At 36.9% G+C, this 21,872-nt stretch overlaps 2 protein-coding genes across 2 annotated transcripts; both read left to right on the top strand.

Moving 5' to 3' along the window:
• The first annotated feature begins 2,132 nt into the window (after nucleotides 1-2,132).
• On the top strand, nucleotides 2,133-13,497 carry LOC129352355 (transmembrane protease serine 9-like). The gene is made up of 12 exons (XM_055021309.1): nucleotides 2,133-2,196; nucleotides 4,066-4,089; nucleotides 4,549-4,711; nucleotides 5,694-5,950; nucleotides 6,031-6,179; nucleotides 7,186-7,540; nucleotides 10,293-10,409; nucleotides 10,700-10,720; nucleotides 11,197-11,359; nucleotides 11,891-12,150; nucleotides 12,248-12,396; nucleotides 13,122-13,497. The coding sequence occupies exons 1-12, from the start codon at nucleotides 2,142-2,144 to the stop codon at nucleotides 13,458-13,460; spliced, it is 2,052 nt and encodes a 683-aa protein (XP_054877284.1). The 5' UTR covers nucleotides 2,133-2,141; the 3' UTR covers nucleotides 13,461-13,497.
• Nucleotides 13,498-15,270: 1,773 nt separating this feature from the next.
• On the top strand, nucleotides 15,271-21,220 carry LOC129352365 (serine protease 27-like). The gene is made up of 6 exons (XM_055021329.1): nucleotides 15,271-15,578; nucleotides 17,315-17,335; nucleotides 17,700-17,862; nucleotides 18,480-18,742; nucleotides 18,820-19,010; nucleotides 20,017-21,220. The coding sequence occupies exons 1-6, from the start codon at nucleotides 15,524-15,526 to the stop codon at nucleotides 20,434-20,436; spliced, it is 1,113 nt and encodes a 370-aa protein (XP_054877304.1). The 5' UTR covers nucleotides 15,271-15,523; the 3' UTR covers nucleotides 20,437-21,220.
• Nucleotides 21,221-21,872: the final 652 nt, after the last annotated feature.

Genomic DNA, 21,872 nt, shown 5'->3' with positions numbered 1-21,872 from the left:
TTGTAGCGCGTGAGAGAGAGCGATCCAATTCCTCTGGTAATCGTAAAAATATTCTACAGATTACTAGAATATTCTATCACAACAGCCCGACATTGTACAATAAATCTTGGAATCTTTGTTTCTGAGCAAATAAATTGCCACTTCTACACATCCAATTGATCTGTTTCACAATTATAATGTAAAAAATACATATTTGGTATGTCAGGCCTGATAAATAAGGTAAAGTTTATACTTATAATTGTTTGATTACCTCATTCAACACACCGAGTGCAATTGTAAGCTACCATAAGATAAAGATGAAATGGATAATTGCTGTCCCACAGGATTTTCAGAGACAATTACATCCCAGACATGCAGAATTCAGAGCTCTCCAGCAAGATAATTACAGCTGCTGCACTGACAAGGCTCATCTTTGTTGTTTGAATTCTCCTTTCCATATTGATTTTACCCAAGCTGTTCATGTTCTACGTTCACACTCCTTTGATGATGAAAAGCTCGGTATCAGCCGAGCCTTCAGTCACACAATTAACCGTGCCTTTTTTCTACTTTGTCTTATTAGGAAAAATTGTTTTCTATCCTCTATTCATATTCTCTGTTTTTGTTATTCATTGCATCTGATTGTTCGTGTTTGCCCTCCTATTTGAAATCATATTTCATTGTGCTTTATTGGGAAAATTGGGATTTTGATTGATCTGCCACGCATTAAAATGAGAGAAAGAAAACCTTTTTTACTAAACATACACCATATAAGTGACTCTCTTTTTTGGATTGTACCAGGATTAGGTTATTCTATCTCCAGTAAAGGCAACTTTAAAGTTAAAGTAATAGTTGACAATAGTATTAAAGCTGCAAATGTCTCAGTTAATAAATAGAAACGGCATAGATGCTTTAGGAATTGTTTGATTTATTTTAATAGTTAAACATTGGACCTGCTCTACACCCTCAGCGGGATCCTGCCCAACCAGTCTACATGTGGTTTACAGGCGTTTGTGTCCCTTTAGGAATCTTGTGGGGGCTAGTCCGGGAGCCTTTCATACAGGCTGTTAAGTCACTGTATGTCAGAGCCTGGTCCACATTGTCAACAATACAATAGGCTCATTTCCAGTAAGAAATTAGCCTGAACAGTACTTGGAAAGTACTGTACTTAAAATCAGCTAGATTTCCAAGTACTGTACTTGGAAATCTAGCTGAACAAGGTTTTGTTTGCATAAAACCTAGCTTAACAACAACATTTTAAGGGTGTTGCCCTTATGTTCAGTCTTTTGAATCAACTTACATATTTTTATGAAAATGCCATTGAAAAACGAGGACAACACGTTTAACGGCATATGCTCCCTCAGTCTGTAATCCATTAAGACCCAAAAGTGTCAACAAAAGAAGTTTGTTTTTAAAACTCCCTTATATTGTTGCTAGCGACTGTCACAACAAAAAAACTCCTCGATAAAATAGCAACAAAATTTTCAGAAGTTTTGCCCAGTTCCTACATTTACAGGAAGATGCAGCTACATGCATTTCAATGGATTCTAACAGTGAGAAAAGTTCAGCTCATTATTCCAGTTGGCTTAAAAAAGTTTTCTATTTAAGGAAACCCATCAAAGTCCACACATAGAATGTCTGATCTCAGGAAGACATATAACACTTGAACCCAGACTCTTCCTTCAAGAATGGATGTTTAAGAGAAAAACAGACCAAAGTGACTCTCGAATCTCAATTGATTTTCTAGGGAAGAAAAGAAACAAAGATGCTGAATACTGCATCGACTAATCTAGCGGTCTGGGGTAGAAACATGTTGAGTAAGGTGAGCCAAAGTTACTTTTAATTGTAAATTATTGCTTAAGTAAAGGCGAAGACAAAAAGAAGGAGAAAAAGGGAAAGATGAGAATGAAGGATAAGAGAACAAAAAAACTTTTGATTTACAATCCATTGTGACTTCACTGAACATCTTTTGTATCTGCACAATGAACCACGTAACCAATGTATGAGGCCAAACATGTTTTTTATCAATCTCTGTTTTCATACAGGTTTTTGTCAAATGAAAGTCTGTAGTCAATAGGCTGAATGATATTAAGGGCGGAGCTAAACATCTGAAACCAGACTATTAAAGTCTGACACTTTATCATGAATCCTTAGAGACTTTGAAAATGGCACTCCAAAAGCTTTCTGCGTTCACTGTGTTGACCATTCTCATATGCAATGGTAAGAGATATTTTTACAAACTCGCTTTTTTCATATTGTTTTATTTACTCTTGTGATAATTATTATCTGACTCAACATGGTTGTGGGAGAAAAAACAATTATTTTCTATCTACACAATATGCCACTATGATCAAATTCTTACTTTTCCAGCACTTCATTAATCACACAAAGTGAAACTGATTAAATTAAATCAAGAGAATTTGCACTTTGATTTAAAAGTTGTTTTTAAACCCTGTTTGAAGGTTATTTTTTAACTAGTCTTTCCTTTGGCAGGATGCTAGTACTTGTATAATCCTCAGTTTTGAAAGAAGTTTAGGAATGCACATTACTAATAAACTGTGTCCTTATTCATTTAGGAGGAAATTAAATTTAATTAAATTTTTTTCACAGTTATACTGAGAGGAAATCTGAGGCCACTTCAGTAGAAGTGATAAATTCTGTATATTTTAGTATTCAATGACAAATAAATACAAATACAGGGTCAGTATTGCCAATAGTGTCACTTTTTTTTAAGTCTGATATACTGTCAAACTTCTCATGTTTAGGTGGTTTTGTTTGTCCAAATTCTGTCCTAGATTTATATGTTGTGGTTTCTATGTGTCTAAAAAACTTTAATATTTAAATATCAGTGTGTAATCAAAAAAAAAGTGCAAAAAAATCTAATTTTACATCATTGTTGTAGTTTGAAAAACTACAACAAAATAAAACAAAATTTTAAGAAGGAATCCGACATTAAGGTATTGATCTTGCCACACTTGAATCAATACGATACCGATACTAACCTGGTAGTATCGGTACCAAGTTATCAGTGTTACATAACATTAATAACTTGGTATCTATGTTAAATATTTTGGATCAATCCACCCATCTCTATTAATCAGATTATATAACAAAGAAATATAAATAAAATATGATGAGTTTAAAACTTTTCTGATTAAAATCAGAAAAGTAATCAATTTATGTTGTATTACCAATTTCTGTCAATTTATAGTTCTGATCTTTGAGTAATTAGGTAAATTGCTAAATCTTAAGTTGTGTCTAAAGTGTGACACAGTTGAATATCCATGCCATACAAAATAGTAAGTTAAAAGTCCTAGGCTAACAATATTACATCCACAAAAAGATCAATTTTGTATCAATCATTAAGATGATTCCAAATGTTTGGATTTTATTAAAAATATGTACACATTTCTTATTGCAAAAAATGCTTGAAATAAATTGAAAAGTTTGCAGATTATCTCTCAGGAGCATCCTATTTTTTGTAGAGTGTAATGTTTTTCTCATGAAGGTCAAATGCGTGATGCTTAAAAGTATTGGCTGTATGTTCAAAACTTTGTTCAATGATAAGAATTTTAAAAATTTAAAACAAGGTGTCATGTATATCCTGCATATGTTGAATTTTTAGATGCAGTCCTTTACATATCACTGTGTCTGAACTATGAAGTCGTGACAATTCCAAAGTGCTTTTTTCTGCTTTGAAATAAATCACGATCATAAATAAAACGTTTCAATTTCTGCCTTGAAATTCAAAAACAAAACAATATTTCCAAAATTGAGAAACATGTTTGAAATTAGCCAGGACCACCAATAAAATGCCACACTGATAAACTATTACAGCCAGCAAATAATTGTTTGCTCATTGTGTACTGGATGCAAATTTAACCTGACCCCTGAATAAATTTTGCACAAAAAAAATATATATATATATTAAAAAGTCAAACATCAAATTCACAAATTGGGTCGTTATTTGTAGTCCAAGTATCTAAGATTAGAATCTAATTATAAAGGATAGGAAACTCAAAACATTGTGAGTAATGACATGTCGGTTGTTTCTTAAATTAATAAATCCATCTTTGGTCTTTGTTTCAGGTTGTCAGGCTCAACGGCAGCCAAGTAAGTTTCAAAGATTAATTCTACGTATTTTATAAGTTTACTTCCTTTGTTTTCATATTAGAGCGTATTAACATGACGTGTTTCAAGAAAATTATGTTCTTTCTTTGGATTACTTGAGTGTACTAGGTGTGCAACATTAAAATCAGAACTCTGTCAAACTTGTGCGTCGTTTAGCAGTGACTTTATTTTTAGATTTGCATGACTATTTTAAATTCTATAGTTTTACAAATTTTTCTACTGAACAATTTTTGACGTGTACTTTGCTTGAGCGTGGTATAAATTTGGCTTAAATATTGACATTTTTAAATCTGTCCTGTGTTGATCTGGTCATTAATTAAGGAAGGTATACTTTCTATTTACCTCGGCTGTAAGTGGTGAAACTATATACAATATAATGTTTTTGTTACATTATATATATATATCAACATTTATGACATTTATTATTGTTTTCCCTAACAGTGTGTGGTAATGTAGTTAACAAAAGACGGATTGTTGGGGGCCAGGATACATTCCCAGGCCGTTGGCCCTGGCAGGTCAGCATACAGGGAGAGAACGGTCACTACTGTGGAGGATCCCTGATCACCGACCAGTGGGTGTTGACCGCGGCCCACTGCATTGGAAGGTGAGATTTCTGTCTCTCGTTGGGCACGGTTACAACCATTTGATCATATCTGGATGTATTTCCACTTCTTTTTTTTTCTGGAGGCGATTAAAGCTACAGTATGTTACAAAAATAGGTCTCCATGTTGTGACAATATGAGAGATAATGTGTGACAAGATAGAGCTTCTTCCTGAAGAAATGCACCGCTTGCAGTTAAAAGCATCCAATCAAAGCCAGAAAGCGGGCCTTAGTGTTGTTGACCACGCCTGTATACGTCAACAGCAGAGAAACAACTTACAGTTCCAGGAAAATAGTTCATCCACTCACCAGTGGCCATGCTAACTAGCTGTAGCATTCAGACAGCCTCCATTGTGGTGAACCAGCTCCAGTTTAGCAGACAGAAATGGGGAGGGTGTGAGCAGCATGTAAACAAGAACGATTGTTTCGCAGCACTAAGACCCTTCTCCTAAAGCTTATTGGTTGTTTATGACATAGTGTATTTGTTCAGGTAACAGCAGGTCCATAAGGAGAAGGCAGAGGAGTTAGATTGTCTCATACTGTACTGTCACAATATTGGGAGTTTTAACAACTCAAAATGAGTGATAAAAGAAAAAAAATTCATAAATGTTACAGACCGCTGTTTTAGACCACAAAACATTTACATCCCCAATTACAATCCCCATGCTGAAGCATGGTGGGGTTGGGGTTGTTTTTCTGTGGTGACTGGTCCATACAGAAAGTGTGATGACATTTTGGTCTGTCTGATCGTCTAATTTTTAAATATCTAATGATTGATGATTTGATCAGCCATTCAGTAGTTTAGTAGTCTTTACCAAATGCTTTTTTACTCTTGAGTAATTTCCTAGATTGCTACCCTCTATTTTTCCTTGAGCAAAACTGTTAAAATAGTGACACTCTTCCTACCTCTGATTCCTAAGGTGATGGTGACAATCTCCAAGTGCTGAACTCACAACTCATTCTTTGTTTCTTTTGTTTATTATAGTGACATCCTCACATCTAGAGTTCATCTGGGTGCCTACAATTTGACACAATCCAACCCCAATGAAGTGACTCGGGGGATCGCACAAGTCAACAAGCATCTTGATTACAACCCTAACACTTATGACAATGACATCGCTCTGTTGAAGCTGTCGGCTCGCGTCAATTTCACAGACTACATTCAGCCAGTGTGCCTGGCTTCACATAACAGCACCTTTCATGAGGGTACCCACAGCTGGGTTACTGGTTTTGGTAGCCTGGGTAAGTTACAGATCATTCATTTAGGCCAAACAGTGGTGTTTTCTGAAGTCCCATAAATGCTGAAATTGTTCTTCCATTAGGTAATGAGATGTTCCCTGACATCCTGCAGGAGGTTGAAATACCGATCGTAGGAAATAACAAGTGCTCATGCTACAATCAAGACTTTGCCGCCATCACAGAGAACATGATGTGTGCTGGCCTTGATGAGGGAGGAAAGGACTCTTGTCAGGTGACTAGTTCTTTTGGGTGTGTGTGATTCGTCATGTACCTGGATCTTCTCAAGTCTATAAAACATACGGTGGTGTGATGTTCAGCCTAGTTACGACCAAAGCCCATTGAATAAACCAACCATCCATTTTCTGTACACTTAATCTGCTCATGGGACGCAAAAAAATCGGTGCATTGGATGTTGGCAAAGGCTGGGCAGGTTTTTAGCGTTTATTGAGTGATAGAGACTTGCTTGCGACACGGTGGAGGAGCTTCACCATTTTACATATTATCTGTCTCATAATCTACTATTAGTTTGCACTCCGGTGGTGCTGAAGTGCAAACAACTTCAGCAATTCATCAAACACAACTAAAAATTTAAAAACAACATATTCAAAAACAGTGACATTAACTAAGCAGAATTGCCAAATAAGAAAACAACATTAATGAAACGGAAGAGATCCTATAGAAACCTGGGTCATCCTTCATTGGATGAGACCGCTTTTCTCTTTAGAACCATGAAATTATTCTGCCATTCACTCTCTTTGTTTAGACAGTCATAGCTTACCACTGAGAAAAAGAACAGAGTGAAGCTTTGTATTATGTCCCTACTCAAAAATATACTTTGATACAAGCATCACCTGTCACTTTCCTATTTTCAATAATCAGCAACAATATCTAGCTCTTCTATTTTGTTAATATTTGTGTTTTCTTCATTTGTAGCTGTACTTAGTTAATTTTGTGTTTTTGAATATGTTGTGTTAAGTGAATTAAGTGAGAAAGGGTCACTATATTACCGTGATAATATGGGAATAGTTAAATATGTAAAAAAATAAATAAAAAAAACATTTTTGTAGAAGTTATATATGGGGGGTCCAGGTGATAGACTAACAATTTATAAGAATTTTTACATAATGTAAATTCTATTGTGCTCAACCAAAAACAATCTCAACTCTTGCTCACACACACAAAAAAAAAAAAAATTAAAGCAGAAGCAAAGTTCAAATCTCTTCTGCTTCCTCTCACAGGGAGACTCGGGAGGACCGCTAGTGATGTACAACAGTCTTGTGTGGGTCCAGGGTGGGGTGGTGAGTTTTGGGTATGACTGCGCCGTTCCAATGAAACCTGGAGTCTACGCTCGAGTGTCCGCCTATCAGAAGTGGATCACCGACACGGTCACTGGCATGAAACCCAGCTTTGTCGATTTCATCTCCGAAGGCTTTGATCCTGACTTGTGGTTCTCTTGCTCTACCTTCACGCCTCCCACCACCACTGATGACAGCCTCTTTGGCAGTGGTGAAAACCTGAGTCACTTCACTCACCTCCTGGCTCTCTCTGCACTGTCGCTCATTCTCCATGTCTTTATCAGCAGCGGTGGAATGTAATTGTTGCTAAAAAACAAAACCACAAAAAAAAAAAAAAAAAGTTAAAAGAAAACGCTTGCTTCTTCTTGTGGTGCGGCTCTGTAGCTGGGTTCTCCTAAGCTAGTTGCAATTAATTTTGCTTAGTTGAAAAATGTAAACACAAAGGTGTTTAACGAGAATCTCAATTTGACTATTGAAATCATCTGCATTACTTTATTCAATCCAAAGCAAACATAGTTAATCCTTTACTTCGATATGGTTAAGTGCTATAATCACGTGTGGGTGGATTTGCACTGATTTGTTACTGGCTGATGTACTTTCAAACCCTTTAAAGGTTTGTTTATATAGTCCGTTGATTTGCATGCATTTATTACTAAAAAATAAACATCCTTGGCAAATTATAATTATTTTTTATGTGTTCAGTAATGTTTCTTCTCCTGAAAACTAAATCAAACGAGTAACTTTCAGTCATGAATAGCAGAGAAAGAAGTACTTTGTTTTATTATTAGTGTCAAAGTCCTGATTGTATTGGTCAAATATTAGACCAACAAAGATCTGTCCAAATATTAATCAAGTTAAAGTACTGGAGTGGGTGCTTTTGAAGATACTTAAATACAGAAAGTACAAATTCTCAAGAAAAGAACTCAAGTAAATGTACTTCTCAACAGCCCACTTCTGTTCATATGTCACATATCTGAAGCACTGAAGGGAGGAAAAAGAAAATAAAAGCAATTAAAAGGTGGTGGAAGGCAGGGATGTTACGAGCAAAAACCTATTAAGGATATAGGAATGAATAAACCATTATGTTGTTAGGCAAAGAGGTAAAAAAAAAAAATGGGATTTTACTCTGAAGAGAATATCGCTTACCTTCCGTGTATCAATTCTGAAGGGAATTGAAAGTATATCAATTTCAAAGTATCAAAAAGCGTATCGTCTTTCTGAGGAGTTTCCCACGAGTCTCAGGGTTTTACAAACAGACAATGGGCTTCTACACTGAAACAGAGAATGGCGGTACAACTTAAAAATAAATGATTGTTAATTTGTTAAAGTGTAATTAAATTGCAACTACTTATGTTTTCTTAACTGGATATATTTACTCTGATAAACTTAATTTAATTTTGTATAAAGTATCTATATTTTCTTCTTAAGTTTTCATCATCATCATCTACAGTAGATTCATTCTGGTTTGTAGGAAACTGACTCATCCACAAAGCAGGGTGGGTCGAAACTGCAACAGGTCTGCAGAGGAGTTCATCAAATGTTGGAGGTCATTATGACCCTGATGATGTAGGGTCAGAAAAAGTAACAAAATAAAAAAAATAACAAAATTTAAAAAAAAATCTCTGCAGACTCCACACATCCTGGACACAAACCGTTTTGTCTCTTACTCTCAACTTGGCATAACAGAGTGATATTTCCAAAAATAAGCCACCACAGGTAGTTTCTTCCCTGAGGGCGTCTCTATGATGAACACTCAGCAGTTCCCCAATTGATACCACAACACTTTGACCTGCATTTGAATAACCAGCTCTACGGGCCTTTTGGTGCAACATTCCTCTTTTTTTCATGCTTGCCAGGAATCTTGAAAAGCAAACTGTGAAATAGTTCAATGAATCCGTAATCCATCAACATAAAGACGTAAAATATACAAAAACAGCTGGATTTTTGTTTTCAAAAGAACTTTGTAGACAGCTAAAATTACCATGGCAGTATCAGCAACAACTTAAACCTTTAGTTCTAAAGTAAAACAAGCAGTAATGAAAAACACCAAAGGAAATCAAAACTCATTTTTAATAGTGAAATGATAACTTCCTGAGCTAAAGCATCAAAGACAAATTTGAGCCAGAAAACTGTTGATTTAGTCAGAAAAGAAGTTCCAAATGTTGATCATTAAACCAGTATCTGTAGGTTTCAGTCGTCTGGTGTTTGGGGCATACAATGTATGTTAGCAAAATGCCAACAAGGAAAAGCATCAGCAATGACCAAAAACAAAGCAATTATTTAAAGCAATTGCCAACCATCTATCTGAGAAGAATTACAAAGCCATTGCCAGACAAATTAAATTTGACATTCTACAGTGGAAATCATAGATAGTTAATATTCAAATGAAAAGGCTTTCCATTAACTTGAACTCCGGCTAAGCCAAGTTTCAGAAAGCTTGCGCAATATCAAGAGACACACATTGGTGATACTGCTAGCATTAGCATGGTTAGCTCATCTTGTTGCCACAACAGGACAGTCTAGTCTGAACAGGTTTCCAGTTCAGTTTTCGTTTTCCTCTTTTGGCTTCCTTCCGAAACATCCAGTCTTTAGGTACATCATCATCGTCGTCGTCTACTGTGCTGCAGTGTGCACCACAGTATCTAAACTATATTCTTGAGTATAGTCCTATTTTCTGTGAAGCTGTGAAAGGAAGATTAAAAAGGAGCTCAACTAACAATAACTAATAGAGAAATGATGGCAATATTAACAGAATGAAAGAAAGGAAATTGCTATGTCTTCAATCCCTTAATGTCACTGCGTATCATTGAAGACATGAAGAAGTTTCGTTCTTGTGATGTTTATTAGCGTCCACTGTTGATCAGTCTCTAGTTTCCAACTGCCATGTTCTAACTTACCTGTCGTTCCCCGGCCAACCGTCACTACAGCAACTCTGAACATTCCAGGTACATAACAGAAATGAAAATCAAACAGCCCCAAATACTGCATCATGACAGCATGGGACGGTACTGGACGGAGGATTAGCGTTTGCACGAAAAAAATAAAATGAGTGTGTAACCTGCTTTTGAGAGGGGGGAAAAAATATGCACCGCGACCGGAGAGGAGTTTGAAAATGGCTTTCCCAAAGCTGACCGGGTTTGTCCTGGTGACCCTCCTGCTGCACAGTGGTAAGACACAAGTTTTGGTTTTAAATATTTATTTTCATAAAATAAAATGTGTCTCATTGTTTCAAACTTAAATTTAGCAATACTTAGAGAAAGGTATTTGACTATGTAATTCTATTTTTAACATAAAAAATCTCTATCTACAAAACGTATGTGTATCTCTTTAGTTAAATGATCTAAAGTCTGCCTTGAACATTGGAATAGTGGTGGTCAGTTTCAACACTTATCACCAAATGTATGGGGGTTTTTTGCCCTATTTTTGAGATGAAGCATTCCTCTGTTCTGTGTTCCAGGTTGTCTGTCACAGACGTTTGGTAAGCATCTTGGGCCAGTTTGAGAAGTTGTGCAAATGAAAAGATAAGTTATACTAATGTCATGTATTTTAATACGAGATGGTATCCTTTCCAAAGACCTGTGTGCGAATTGTTTTGCAAGTTCATTATTGGCGGCTCAGTCAAAGCCGCCATCATTTCTGCCTTCATTATAATGGCAGCCAAAGAGAAGCATCAACATAAAACATGTTTCAGCAACCATGCATTTTTGCCTGTTTTGTTTCATTTACTGGTGTAAGTCACAATGTCAGATGTAAATGAATATAAGACATAAATGGTATTTAAAAAGAACAGAAATAAAACCCATAGAAATGAGCAAACCACACATATCTTAAAGGTAAAAATTGTTCCATGGAACACTGAATGTTCTACATAGACACAGAAAGTGAAAGGGATATCTTGTGACAGAACTTGTTGCCTCTGTGCTTTCCTACTTATTTTTTCTTCCTTGTTGTCAGAATGTGGCCGGCTGCCGATCAGGAACCGAATTATTGGGGGTATGGATGCATATCTTGGGACGTGGCCATGGCAGGCAAGTTTGCATCAGAAGGGTTTTGCTTTCTGTGGAGGATCGCTGATCAACCATCAATGGATCCTGACCGCTGCTCACTGTATAACATGGTGAGAGGTTGACAAAGCATATTCATTTTTTTCTTTAACCCTCCCACAGTCCTAAACTTTGGGGTCATTTGGACCCCAGGAACTTTTCACTATGTGTGCAGTTGAACATTGCGCTGAACTGCTTTCTTGCTGAAATGTGCTTACAAATAAATTTGATCAACAATTTGACCATAGGTTGTAATAAAAAAAATTTTAAAAAAAACCTTCCGTTAATAGGAACGTGACTTTTACTGACGGAAGGTGTTAGATCAGCTGCAAGGCGTTCAACACTTGATAACCATTGTTGCCAAATTGTACCTATTGCAGCCAAGTTGTTTGTGGAAACATGTTTTATTCAAAGATTATATTTTAAATATGGAAGCAGGGTGAAATTTTATTTCAAAGCCCCGTTTCAAAGATACGTTTCAACAACATAAAACATTCCTGGACTATTTCCTTAGTTACTATGGGGGAAGACCTCAGACTACTAGTCACTAAGTTTACCATCAGGTCAAAAGTTCAAATTAATGATTGTACATTTGTGTTTTGAAGGTATGACCTTTTCGTCACAGAAGTCCTGCTGGGTACTGTAGAACTGAATGTCAAGAGCCCCCATCGGGTGAATCTAAAACTTGCTCAAATCGTCTGCCATCCTAAATACAACCCTGAGACATTTAACAATGACATTTGTCTTCTGAGGCTTTCGAAGCCTGTCACGTTCACAAAGTACATCCAACCCATCTGCTTAGCTTCTGAAACCAGCCATTTCAATGACGGGAATAAGGCTTGGGTCACTGGTTTTGGTGTGACTGGTAAGATACATGGGATTGGTAAAATATGGAATATTTACTTAATTTTTCCTTCTTAATTCTACACAAATGCTATTCATTTTTCTTCAAATAACCACAGCAACTGGATTATCAACCAACAAGTTGAAGGAGGTCGATGTTCCAATTATTGGAAGAAAGAGGTGCAGATGCTACTATAAACAGGCTGCCTCAATCACAGACAACATGATATGTGCTGGACATTTTCGTGGAGGAAAGGACTCATGTCGGGTAACTCTCTTTTTCCCTTTTTTTTTTTAAACGCCCTAATATCCAGCAGGGTGGCACTCAAAATCGTTGTTTTGAGTGTCAAGGTGAGGCCCAGCACATTTACTTCCACAAGTGGAGCATTATATCTTTTGCCATGACGCTCCATTGAATTTACGAAACCTTTAGACATTTCTTAGCATTTATTTCAAATGTAGTGGACACAGATGAAAAAGGCAAGGAGAAAGGTGGAGAAAAGGTTTGAAAGGAAATTAGATTGAACTCAAGACAAATAAGCATAAAGACAAGTCAACACCACTGGAGTCTACCTCTAAATCTGCAGAAACAAGCAACCACTACAGCCCACATCTACATATTTAATATTAACAGTTATAGCATCACTGGAAAGTACACAATACATGGTAAAACAAGATGGATATATTTGCAACCGCATCCCGAGAGTATATCTGACAAACAGCTGAATCCAAACACGTGTGTGCGATGTGTCTGGTAACCATCATTGTGTGTTTGTTTTTTAGATGGCTGAATGTTTAAATTGTTGGTCATTTTTATCAAGAAAATCTACTGCTTAAACAAAGACAATATTATGTCTGTGATGTAACTTTTTGACATCAAGTTTTAGCATTTAAATGAAATACTTTTTGATATGGTTTCTCTGCTGAAAAATATTTCCCTGTAAAATTTCTTCAAATAATTGTTGACATGCTCTACTACTTGTTTCTCACTAGGGAGACTCAGGGGGCCCACTAATGTTAAAAAAGGGCCCTAAGTGGATCCAGGCTGGGATTGTGAGCATGGGTGAAGGCTGTGCTCTCCCACTGACACCTGGAGTCTACACTCGAGTGTCAAAGTATGAGTCTTGGATCAAAGACATGGTCACTGGCACGAAACCGGGCTTCCTCACCTTCACTTCTCCTGGCGTTGACAAGGATTTAAATTACTTTTGTCCCCGCAAAGTGACATCTGATGACAAATCTTTTGATGGTGGTGAACACCTGAGTCCTTCCAGTCACTCATTGGCGTTCTCTGTTGTTGCAACATTTCTCAATGTATTTTTTGGCAAATAATACATTTAAATATACAGTGACTTCCTGAGTCCTCAAATATGTTGTCCTGCCTATCTGCTCCACCACCACTGATGGTATTTTTGGCAATGGTGAAAATCCAAGTCCTTCTAATCATTTTTTGGCGATCTCTGTTCTCACAGCATTTTTTCTTTTTTCTTTGGCAAAGAAAACATTTTAATGCACAGCAACTTCCTGAGTGTACAAATATGCTCTGTCAACATGGAGCTTTGCTGCAGTTCACAGACGAGTGCGTCAATTGCTACCCGACAGAAAACCTTGAGAGGCACAAAAACCCTTCATTATCAGATTTAGATTCAAGCTGTGAAATAAGTAGTTTGAACATTTAGATTTTACTCTTCCGAGTAACTTTCCTTACCTCATTTTGACCCGTTTTACAAGTTGTCATAGTAATCAACTATCTCAGTAAGAAAAGTAAATTCAAAAGCCTGCCAGGAGACTTTCCTTACCAAGATGCAAAAAGGTCAAGAGTGTTTTCAAGCAACTTGATTTTTACAATGAGAAAAGTTATTCAGAGTTGGGAAATTGTTAAAGCAGCTAGCTGCATTGTACAATGTCTTCCCACAAGTGGATGGGTGGAAAATATTTTTATTTCACTTCCTTGTAAGAATGAAATGAGGTTTAACATATGGCTGTTCCTCATTCCATTAAGGACAATACTGTTTGTTCTCTCTTTAAAGAACAGCCGGCTGAGCTTTGTTAAAGTCGTTTCTGTAACCTTTTTAAAATGTCACCAACGAAGGTTTCCATTAACCATAGAATTCCACAAATTGAAATTGTGAAAATTCTTTCAAAAAGCTGCATTTTCGCTAAGATTTTTGTCTTATGTTTTTTTTTTTTTTTTTTTTTTTTTGGTTCTATTGAAATTTATGAATTTTGAAAAACTGAAATGGGAAGACCTTTTTCTTTGGTATCAGATGAGTCACATGATCAACACTCGGATGTTACTGTTGTGAACAACAACGACGATAACAAGAAGTGTTGTGAAGAAGAATGATGGTTTGTTTTTTGGACTATGTACTCCAACGCCTAAATAAGACGCCGATGATGGGTGATAGATGATTAGCATTAGCGCCATGGCTGAATTATGACCACAACCTCATGTAACCGTTTCCATCAATTTTTGATGACGAAATTATTCACGTGGTTTTAATTTAATTTCTTATTGAATGGAGACGCTGGAACTGTGAAATTGTGCAAAAGAAAAAGTTACCAGTGCTTCAATGATAGCTAATCCTAACAATGGTAGTTGGCATGACCAAGAGGTAATGGAGTATCAGCAAATGAAATGGCAAGCATTTTATTTTGGTTGAAGCAAAACACTGATATGAAACTTTCACATGAGACAAATCTCTGGTGATATGAACGGTCATTTTATGAGAGGTAAACTGTTGTATAAACACACATTCCCACATTCACTGGGGATGTGGTGAAATGATGAGCTGGCAAATGCTACATAGTTTCACTGACAGATATAGCACAAAGAACAGACCGGTTTTGATGAGCTGAAGACAAAAGGCTGAGTGGGAATTGCAGATAAGTGACAGGTGAAACGTGAAACAATAAGGAAATAGTTTGAAGCTGAACAATGTCTCCAGTAATGGCAATAAATACTCCTCTGCTTCACTGACGGTCAAAGTCAACCACAACTATTTAGTAAAAACCTCTTACTTTTTGAAAAATGCTTTTAAAATAAGTATTTAAGAGGACAAATGCTATTGAATTATTCCATAAAACATAAAATATCTGTACATTTGTTGATAAGAGTCAGAGGTGCCCAGATTACAAAAACAAATTTAGCTGATTATCTTAACAACATGAGAGGAAAACAAACATGTTGCATGATGGAAATAAATTACTTCCTTGAGTGGTCATCCTTCATGGCCAATCAAAGAAAGCCCTGAAGTCTCAACTCTGACAACACAACCCGCAGGTTTCCTTTCATGTTGCATGTGTTAAATAGGCTGACATCAGTGGAAAAGGTTCATTCTGAGTGGAGCTCAACATCTGCATTCATTTCAGCTTAGGATATCATTTCTTCAAAAATGGCTCTCCAGAAGCTGTTTGGAAACTTTGTGCTGATCCTTCTGCTATCAAATGGTAAGAAAAAGTGTTTTATGACTCATGTTACCTTTCATGTAGCTTAATGATAAACCTTATACACATAGATGGTGAAAAGCTTTCTGTTCATTATTAGTTAAGAAGACAAACTTACATGTGCTGCTATCTTCGTCACATTTTTTCAAAGATGTTTCATCTTTGTGACCAATTTTTATGAGTATGTAGTACACAGTCAGAATGTAACATTTACATCCTCATTTCAAATGATCAAGTTTTATAAAATATTGTTCTAACATTTATTAGTTCAGATACAATACACAAATAATCCTGATTTAGGTTTGGAAGATAGAGCTTTTAGTGTTGCTGCTCCCAAATTATGTATAGTTTTCTCATTACGCATTAAAAGTGCCCCTTTATGGCCTCTTTTATTGTCCCCTTTATTGCCCCCCCCCCAATTTCAGGTTGCTGCTGAGCTCCGGCAGGTTAAGCAGGCCCGGCTGGTTTCCAGCTGGTTTGATTAGAGTGATAGGGTGAAACTGAATTTCAGGGCCTCTTGGCCAATTGGTCAGCGTGTGTGCTGCAGCTTTGTGCTGCAGAGATAGAGAATTTGTTGTCTGCTAGAAACCCTGGCTTTTGTTGTTACCTTCCCCTTTCTTTAACTTTAGGTTCTCATCTTCACCTTTAAGATTTATTCAGATTATTTCTTTCTTGAGACTTATTATTGTTGAGACTTCCTCCTACTTCATTGATTGCGCATTATGTAGTATTGTCTTCTATCCTTTCCATATTTTGAGTGTTTGTTGGGTTTTATTTGTTCAGCACTTTGTCACAGCTGCTGTTTCTAATAACTGGAAGCAATATTTGGAGTGAGCCAGTAAGACTTCCAACAGATTCAGAGCTCATTTAGTGCTAAAAAGTAAAACCCAAACACTTTTCTGAAAATTTGCTCAACAGCAACCATGTACTGGTAATCATAGTCACTTCAAATAAATCAACAGTACATCTGCCCACCTCTATAAAAGCATATGAGTTATGGCAGTTTGCTCTCTGAAACAGACATATTTAATTCAGGATGCAAGGACAGCGGCGTGTATGCTGAAAAGGCAATTGTTTCCGTCCTTCAAGAGCTGCAATGTGACAAAAAGGTACTTCCAGTCTTAGGATTTGTTCAGTTATTTTCTCATGTCAGATTTCAAATGCTTTGAAAATAGAAATATCCTAAGATATCCTGACTAAGTGATAATTAAAAAAAAAACATGCAACAAAGGTATGTTTCGTATGGTTGACCACTAATTTTCCTCTAACAGAAAACCATAAAGGCATCAGTTCATGACCTTAAACTTTGCAAATATTTCTCCATAGCGATGAACAACACCTGTTACAAGTTTTTGTTTGTTACCACCAAGAAAGAAATAACCAGTACAAATGATGATGCTACCTTTACTTTTTCACACTAGACAGAGAGGTTTGAGTATCTATTTTCAATGAATAAAAGAAATCAAAACTTTTTTTCTTCTTTTTTTTTGATTCGTTCCTTAAAATATACCAGAAACGTTGAAATATGAAAGGGGGCAAACACTTTTTGAACTTCGGGTGAACAAGAAAGCCATGATTTTAGAATAATAAAAGTTATTTATGCATTTATGGACATGTATAAAGATGACTTCCGTCATCCTACAAGTGAATGTGTGGGAAACAATAGTTCATTTCTTTCTCTAACTGCTCATGTGTGCTGATGACTGGTTTAACATGTTTGTCTATTTTTGGCATTTCAGGTTGTCAATCACAGCAGCCTGGTAAGCATCTTGGACACTTTAACAAGCTTAACCCGTTTGGTTCTGTTTTCTGACATGCAGAACATTAAACATTAAAGAGTTAATCTAATGTTAACTCTCTCCAAAAGAATGGGGAAAAACAGAATAGTTCATTTTTGTAATTTGGGACTTTGTTAAGTTAATGGACATTTTGCTTTTGCCTTCTATTAAAAAAGCAGAAATACAAAACAGCGCGAGAACACTTTTTTTTAAATAACCGTGCAAAAATGGTTCAAAATTGAAACGATGATCGCACCTTTTTTCCATAAAACTGACAGTAGAAAAACAGAGTCACTTCCTCCACCTTCGCTCGTCTCAGCTTTTGTCTCTTCTCGGTTTTCCCCAGCGTGTGGCAAAGCAGCTGCAAGCAGGTCGCGAATCATTGGGGGTCAGGATGCCCAGCTAGGGGAATGGCCCTGGCAGGTATATTTTGCTACAGCCGATTCCTTCTGTGGAGGGTCGCTGATAAGCAATGAATGGGTGCTAACTGCTGCTCACTGCATAACAAGGTGAGAGGGTTTTTTGTTATTGTTGTCAATAGCTGATTAAAGCTGCAGAGTGTAATTTTTATAAAAACAAAATCTGTTTGAACTGATCTATCTCATGTCATGATACAGAAAAACTTTGAAAAGATCGATCTCCTCCACCTCTTGCCAGTGCTGATATTGCTGTCTGAAGAAATGCACCCCTCCTGGTTAAAAACAACCAATCAGAGGCCGGAGGGGAGTCTGGGCGCTGTCAATCATCCTCATGAACCAACTGCTAAATGTTCTAGCGGCAGAGCAACAACTCACTGTTACAGGAAAACTGTAACAGTGAGTTACAGTTGCTTTAGCATAGCTTTAGCATTGACAGCAGGCTGAAACTGCTGGGGATAAACTGCATCATGACACAGGGCTTGGCTGGAGTGATTGACAGCGTTAAGGCCCGCCTCTGCGCTCTGACTGGTTGTTTCTAGCTAGCAATGAACACTGGACGAAAAAAAATTTTTTACATAAAAGTTACCTACTATAGTTTTTATCAATGAAAGCGATTTCATCATGTTTCTTAACATTTGTTGATACTGAAAGAACCAAGTCTAAACTTTCATGTGCCGACTCATTCTCGCGTTTTGATTTTCTGAAAGAGACGACCTCAACAACACAGAAGTCCAACTTGGTGATGTACAACTAGATAACTCTTCCAACTCGACTAAAGTGACTCGAAGACTCTCTAAAATCATCTGCCATCCTGAGTACGACTCTTCGACTTTTGAAAATGACATCTGTCTCCTGAAGCTTTCGGCTCCCGTTGAATTTACTCCCTACATCCAGCCGATCTGCTTGGCCTCGGAGAAGAGTACTTTCTATGATGGCCTTACAAGCTGGGTCACTGGTTTTGGCGTCACTGGTAAGTTGCACAATAGTCACCGTTCCCGACAACTCCGCTTGTGAATTTCATTTAAAGCCTTTACTTTTGTCTTCCAGAAATCCCGCGTGTGGGAACGGGATCACTGCCAAAAATTCTGCAGGAAGTGGAAGTGCCAATAGTTGGAAACAACAGATGCAAATGCTACTACTCCGAAATGTTCATGTTGCAGCTTGATTTCAATCCTAACCTAAACCTAAATAACTTCATATGTGCTGGATTAAAAGAGGGAGGAAAGGACTCTTGTCGGGTAACAACAACTTTGTGTTTTGTTTTTTTTTTTTCCACAGCTCAATGGAGTAATTCTCAGCATAAAACAAGGAAGATATTTCAAACTTCCTGATAGTCTATAAGTCAACTGCATTTACAAGTTGATTTGAATCTCTGGTTTCAGTATGTAGTTCATGAATCTAATAAAAATCAATGTTTTCACTAGATCATTGAAACCTGCCTAGTTTGTAGATGTTTTTCCTGCAAACTACTGTTTTATTCCATTGTTTTTAGTTTCTGTTGCTCTTACTTTGTACTGAACACTTTCTGCCATGAAAACTTAAACTCTCCACTCGTGGAGGATTTCCTTATATTATTTAACATTCTTCTATAAGATAGGCTTATATTGACCAGCACTGGCACAGTTAAATGAATTTACATTAAAATCAGGGGAGCACCGGCTGCAGCCAATTAGCCCGACCTACCGATTCCAATTTTGCTGATACCAATTTTATTTTTTTTTGTCTGAAATGTCATTAAATATAACAGGAAAGTTGTTGATTTGGCAAGAGTGCAGCAACTCTTGCTACGTGCAAAAGTGCAGCCATGACCTGGTGGGCGGGGCTTATCATCAAACCTTTGATGGGAGAGCAGGAGAGGACAGTGGTTGGTTTTAAGCCATTTTTTGGGGCAGATGAGATCAGGTGAAAAGATTGGATACACATTGAAGTATTGGCCAATCACCGATCGCATAAAATGAAGGAAATCCTTACCGATAAATCGGACGCACCCCTAATTGAAATCAAAGTATTTCACAGGTTAAAACCAAAAAGAAGCAGCATTGTTTTTGCTGTCCAGTCCCAAACTGAAGGCATGAAGCATTGCACAATGTGTAACACAACAGAACCAAAGAAAAAGCAGATGCTTTAGAAAAACCTAAAAATAAAAGCCAAAAATAAAATAAAATGTGAGAATAAGAAGGTAGTACGAAACTGCAATTACTATCTGCAAGGAATTACTTTTCTTCTCCATCTCCCCCCCTTTAGGGAGATTCGGGTGGACCGCTGATGGTTCAACTCCAGAATAGTTCTCAGTGGGTCCAGGCTGGAGTTGTGAGCTTTGGTGAGGGATGTGCTGCCCCAATGAAACCGGGCGTCTACGCGCGAGTGTCCCAGTACCAGAGCTGGATCAACAGCACAGTCACTGGCATGGAGCCGGGCTTTGTTACCTTCACCTCGCCTGGAATCAACAGTGACCTGAACTTCAGCTGTACTACTCCTACAACCGCCTCCACCACCCCCCACACCACCACCACCGCCCACACCACCGCCCACACCACCACCACTCCCTGCATGACCAGTGACGACAGTATTTTTTGCAGTGGGGAAACCCTGAGCCACTTCACTCACTTCATGGGAATTTCTGTTCTTGCTCTGTTCCTTCATTTCCTTGTGGGCAGGGCTTAGAAGTAAATGTTTTACTGAGGATTATGCAATGCAGATAGGAAAAGGTTACATTTTATACTTCACTGCAGTATAAAATATGTGCTACTAAACGCATGTGCACGTTTTAAAAGTAAGAGTTATTTTTCTTTTGAGCAGTCAACTAAATTCATTTTCAACAGTCTTGCTGTTGACATGTAGCTAAGTAACATGGGGGTTAATCTGAACTCACAGGAATATTGTGATATGTATTGGCAATAATGTAATACAAATGATCAAATATTGTGATATTAGAAATCATGTGTGAACCAAGTTAATTTTTAAAAATTTGATTCTGTTTTTAGTCTGTTTTAAATTATTCTATAAATTTTGGTTTTCAGACATGTAGTTTGAATTTGGTGTGTTTTTATTGCATTTATATCCATGGCAGAAACATTTTACCATTGTTTTATGAAGTTTGAAATTTACTAAAAAATTTACTTAAAACTAATGACTGTTCCGTTTCAGCTTTGCCCTTTCAACTTTAAGGTTTAAGGATTAAAGCCTTTTTATGTTTAATATTCAGTTTTTCAGATTTCTTGTTGTCTCCCAAATATGTTCAACAGAACAATTAGAATCATTCGCAACTAAAATGGTAATTCTATATAAATCTTAATGCTCATGAACATAAAAATTCCTACAAATTGTATATTTGATTTGGATAAATGCATTTGTCATTTTGCATGTAGTAGAAATAATAGTGGAATATGTGTGGCTTTTTTTTTCTTTTAAGAGGAAGATGTCAATAAAATGATCAACCATCATCCAGTAAAAACTTGACAGTGACGTCATTTACAAGATTTCAACACCGACAATGTCACATCGTGGGTAAGGGGTCGGCAGATTAAAAATGAATAGAGAACTGAAATCATTTTTTTGAAGATAATAGACGTTTTTAAAACTGATTTACCTGCATTTACAATTAAGCATCATTAGACATTTGTAGATATTACAGTCCTTTATTACAGGCTATCAGCGTATTACTATCTCTAAATATCTCTCAATTTATTACTAAAAAGTAAAATATCAAATTTATTCTGGCTTCAAAGTCCTCCGTATGGACTTCAGTGTCGGAAAAAAACAAAAAAGAAAAGGAGAGCTACATCTGCTACTGGAAATAAAGGAATCCAGGTTTCAGGGTAATGTTCAAGAAGAAAGCAACATTTTTCTTTTAAGGAATAATTGAGGAATTAATGGTAAATGGACAGAATTGACTTAATTTGGCAGCTTGGTTGGGGGCATGGTGTGTTTGAAAAGAAACACACAATGCTTCATATATACAGAACTCCAGTGACTCATGTTAAGAAAGGAGAGCAGTAATGGACGTCCAGCTGCTGCCTGCAACGCTCAGTGTAACAGCACCGTCAGAGGTTCATTACTGCATCAGCTCAGTCTTTTTATGTATTTGAAAAAGCAAACGC

Source organism: Poeciliopsis prolifica, unplaced genomic scaffold, assembly GCF_027474105.1.
Source record: "Poeciliopsis prolifica strain line A6 unplaced genomic scaffold, Auburn_PproV2 SCAFFOLD075, whole genome shotgun sequence".
Lineage (NCBI taxonomy): Eukaryota > Metazoa > Chordata > Actinopteri > Cyprinodontiformes > Poeciliidae > Poeciliopsis > Poeciliopsis prolifica.
The sequence above is the reverse complement of the archived record's forward strand: the minus strand, read 5'-3'. Positions and strand labels throughout refer to the sequence as shown.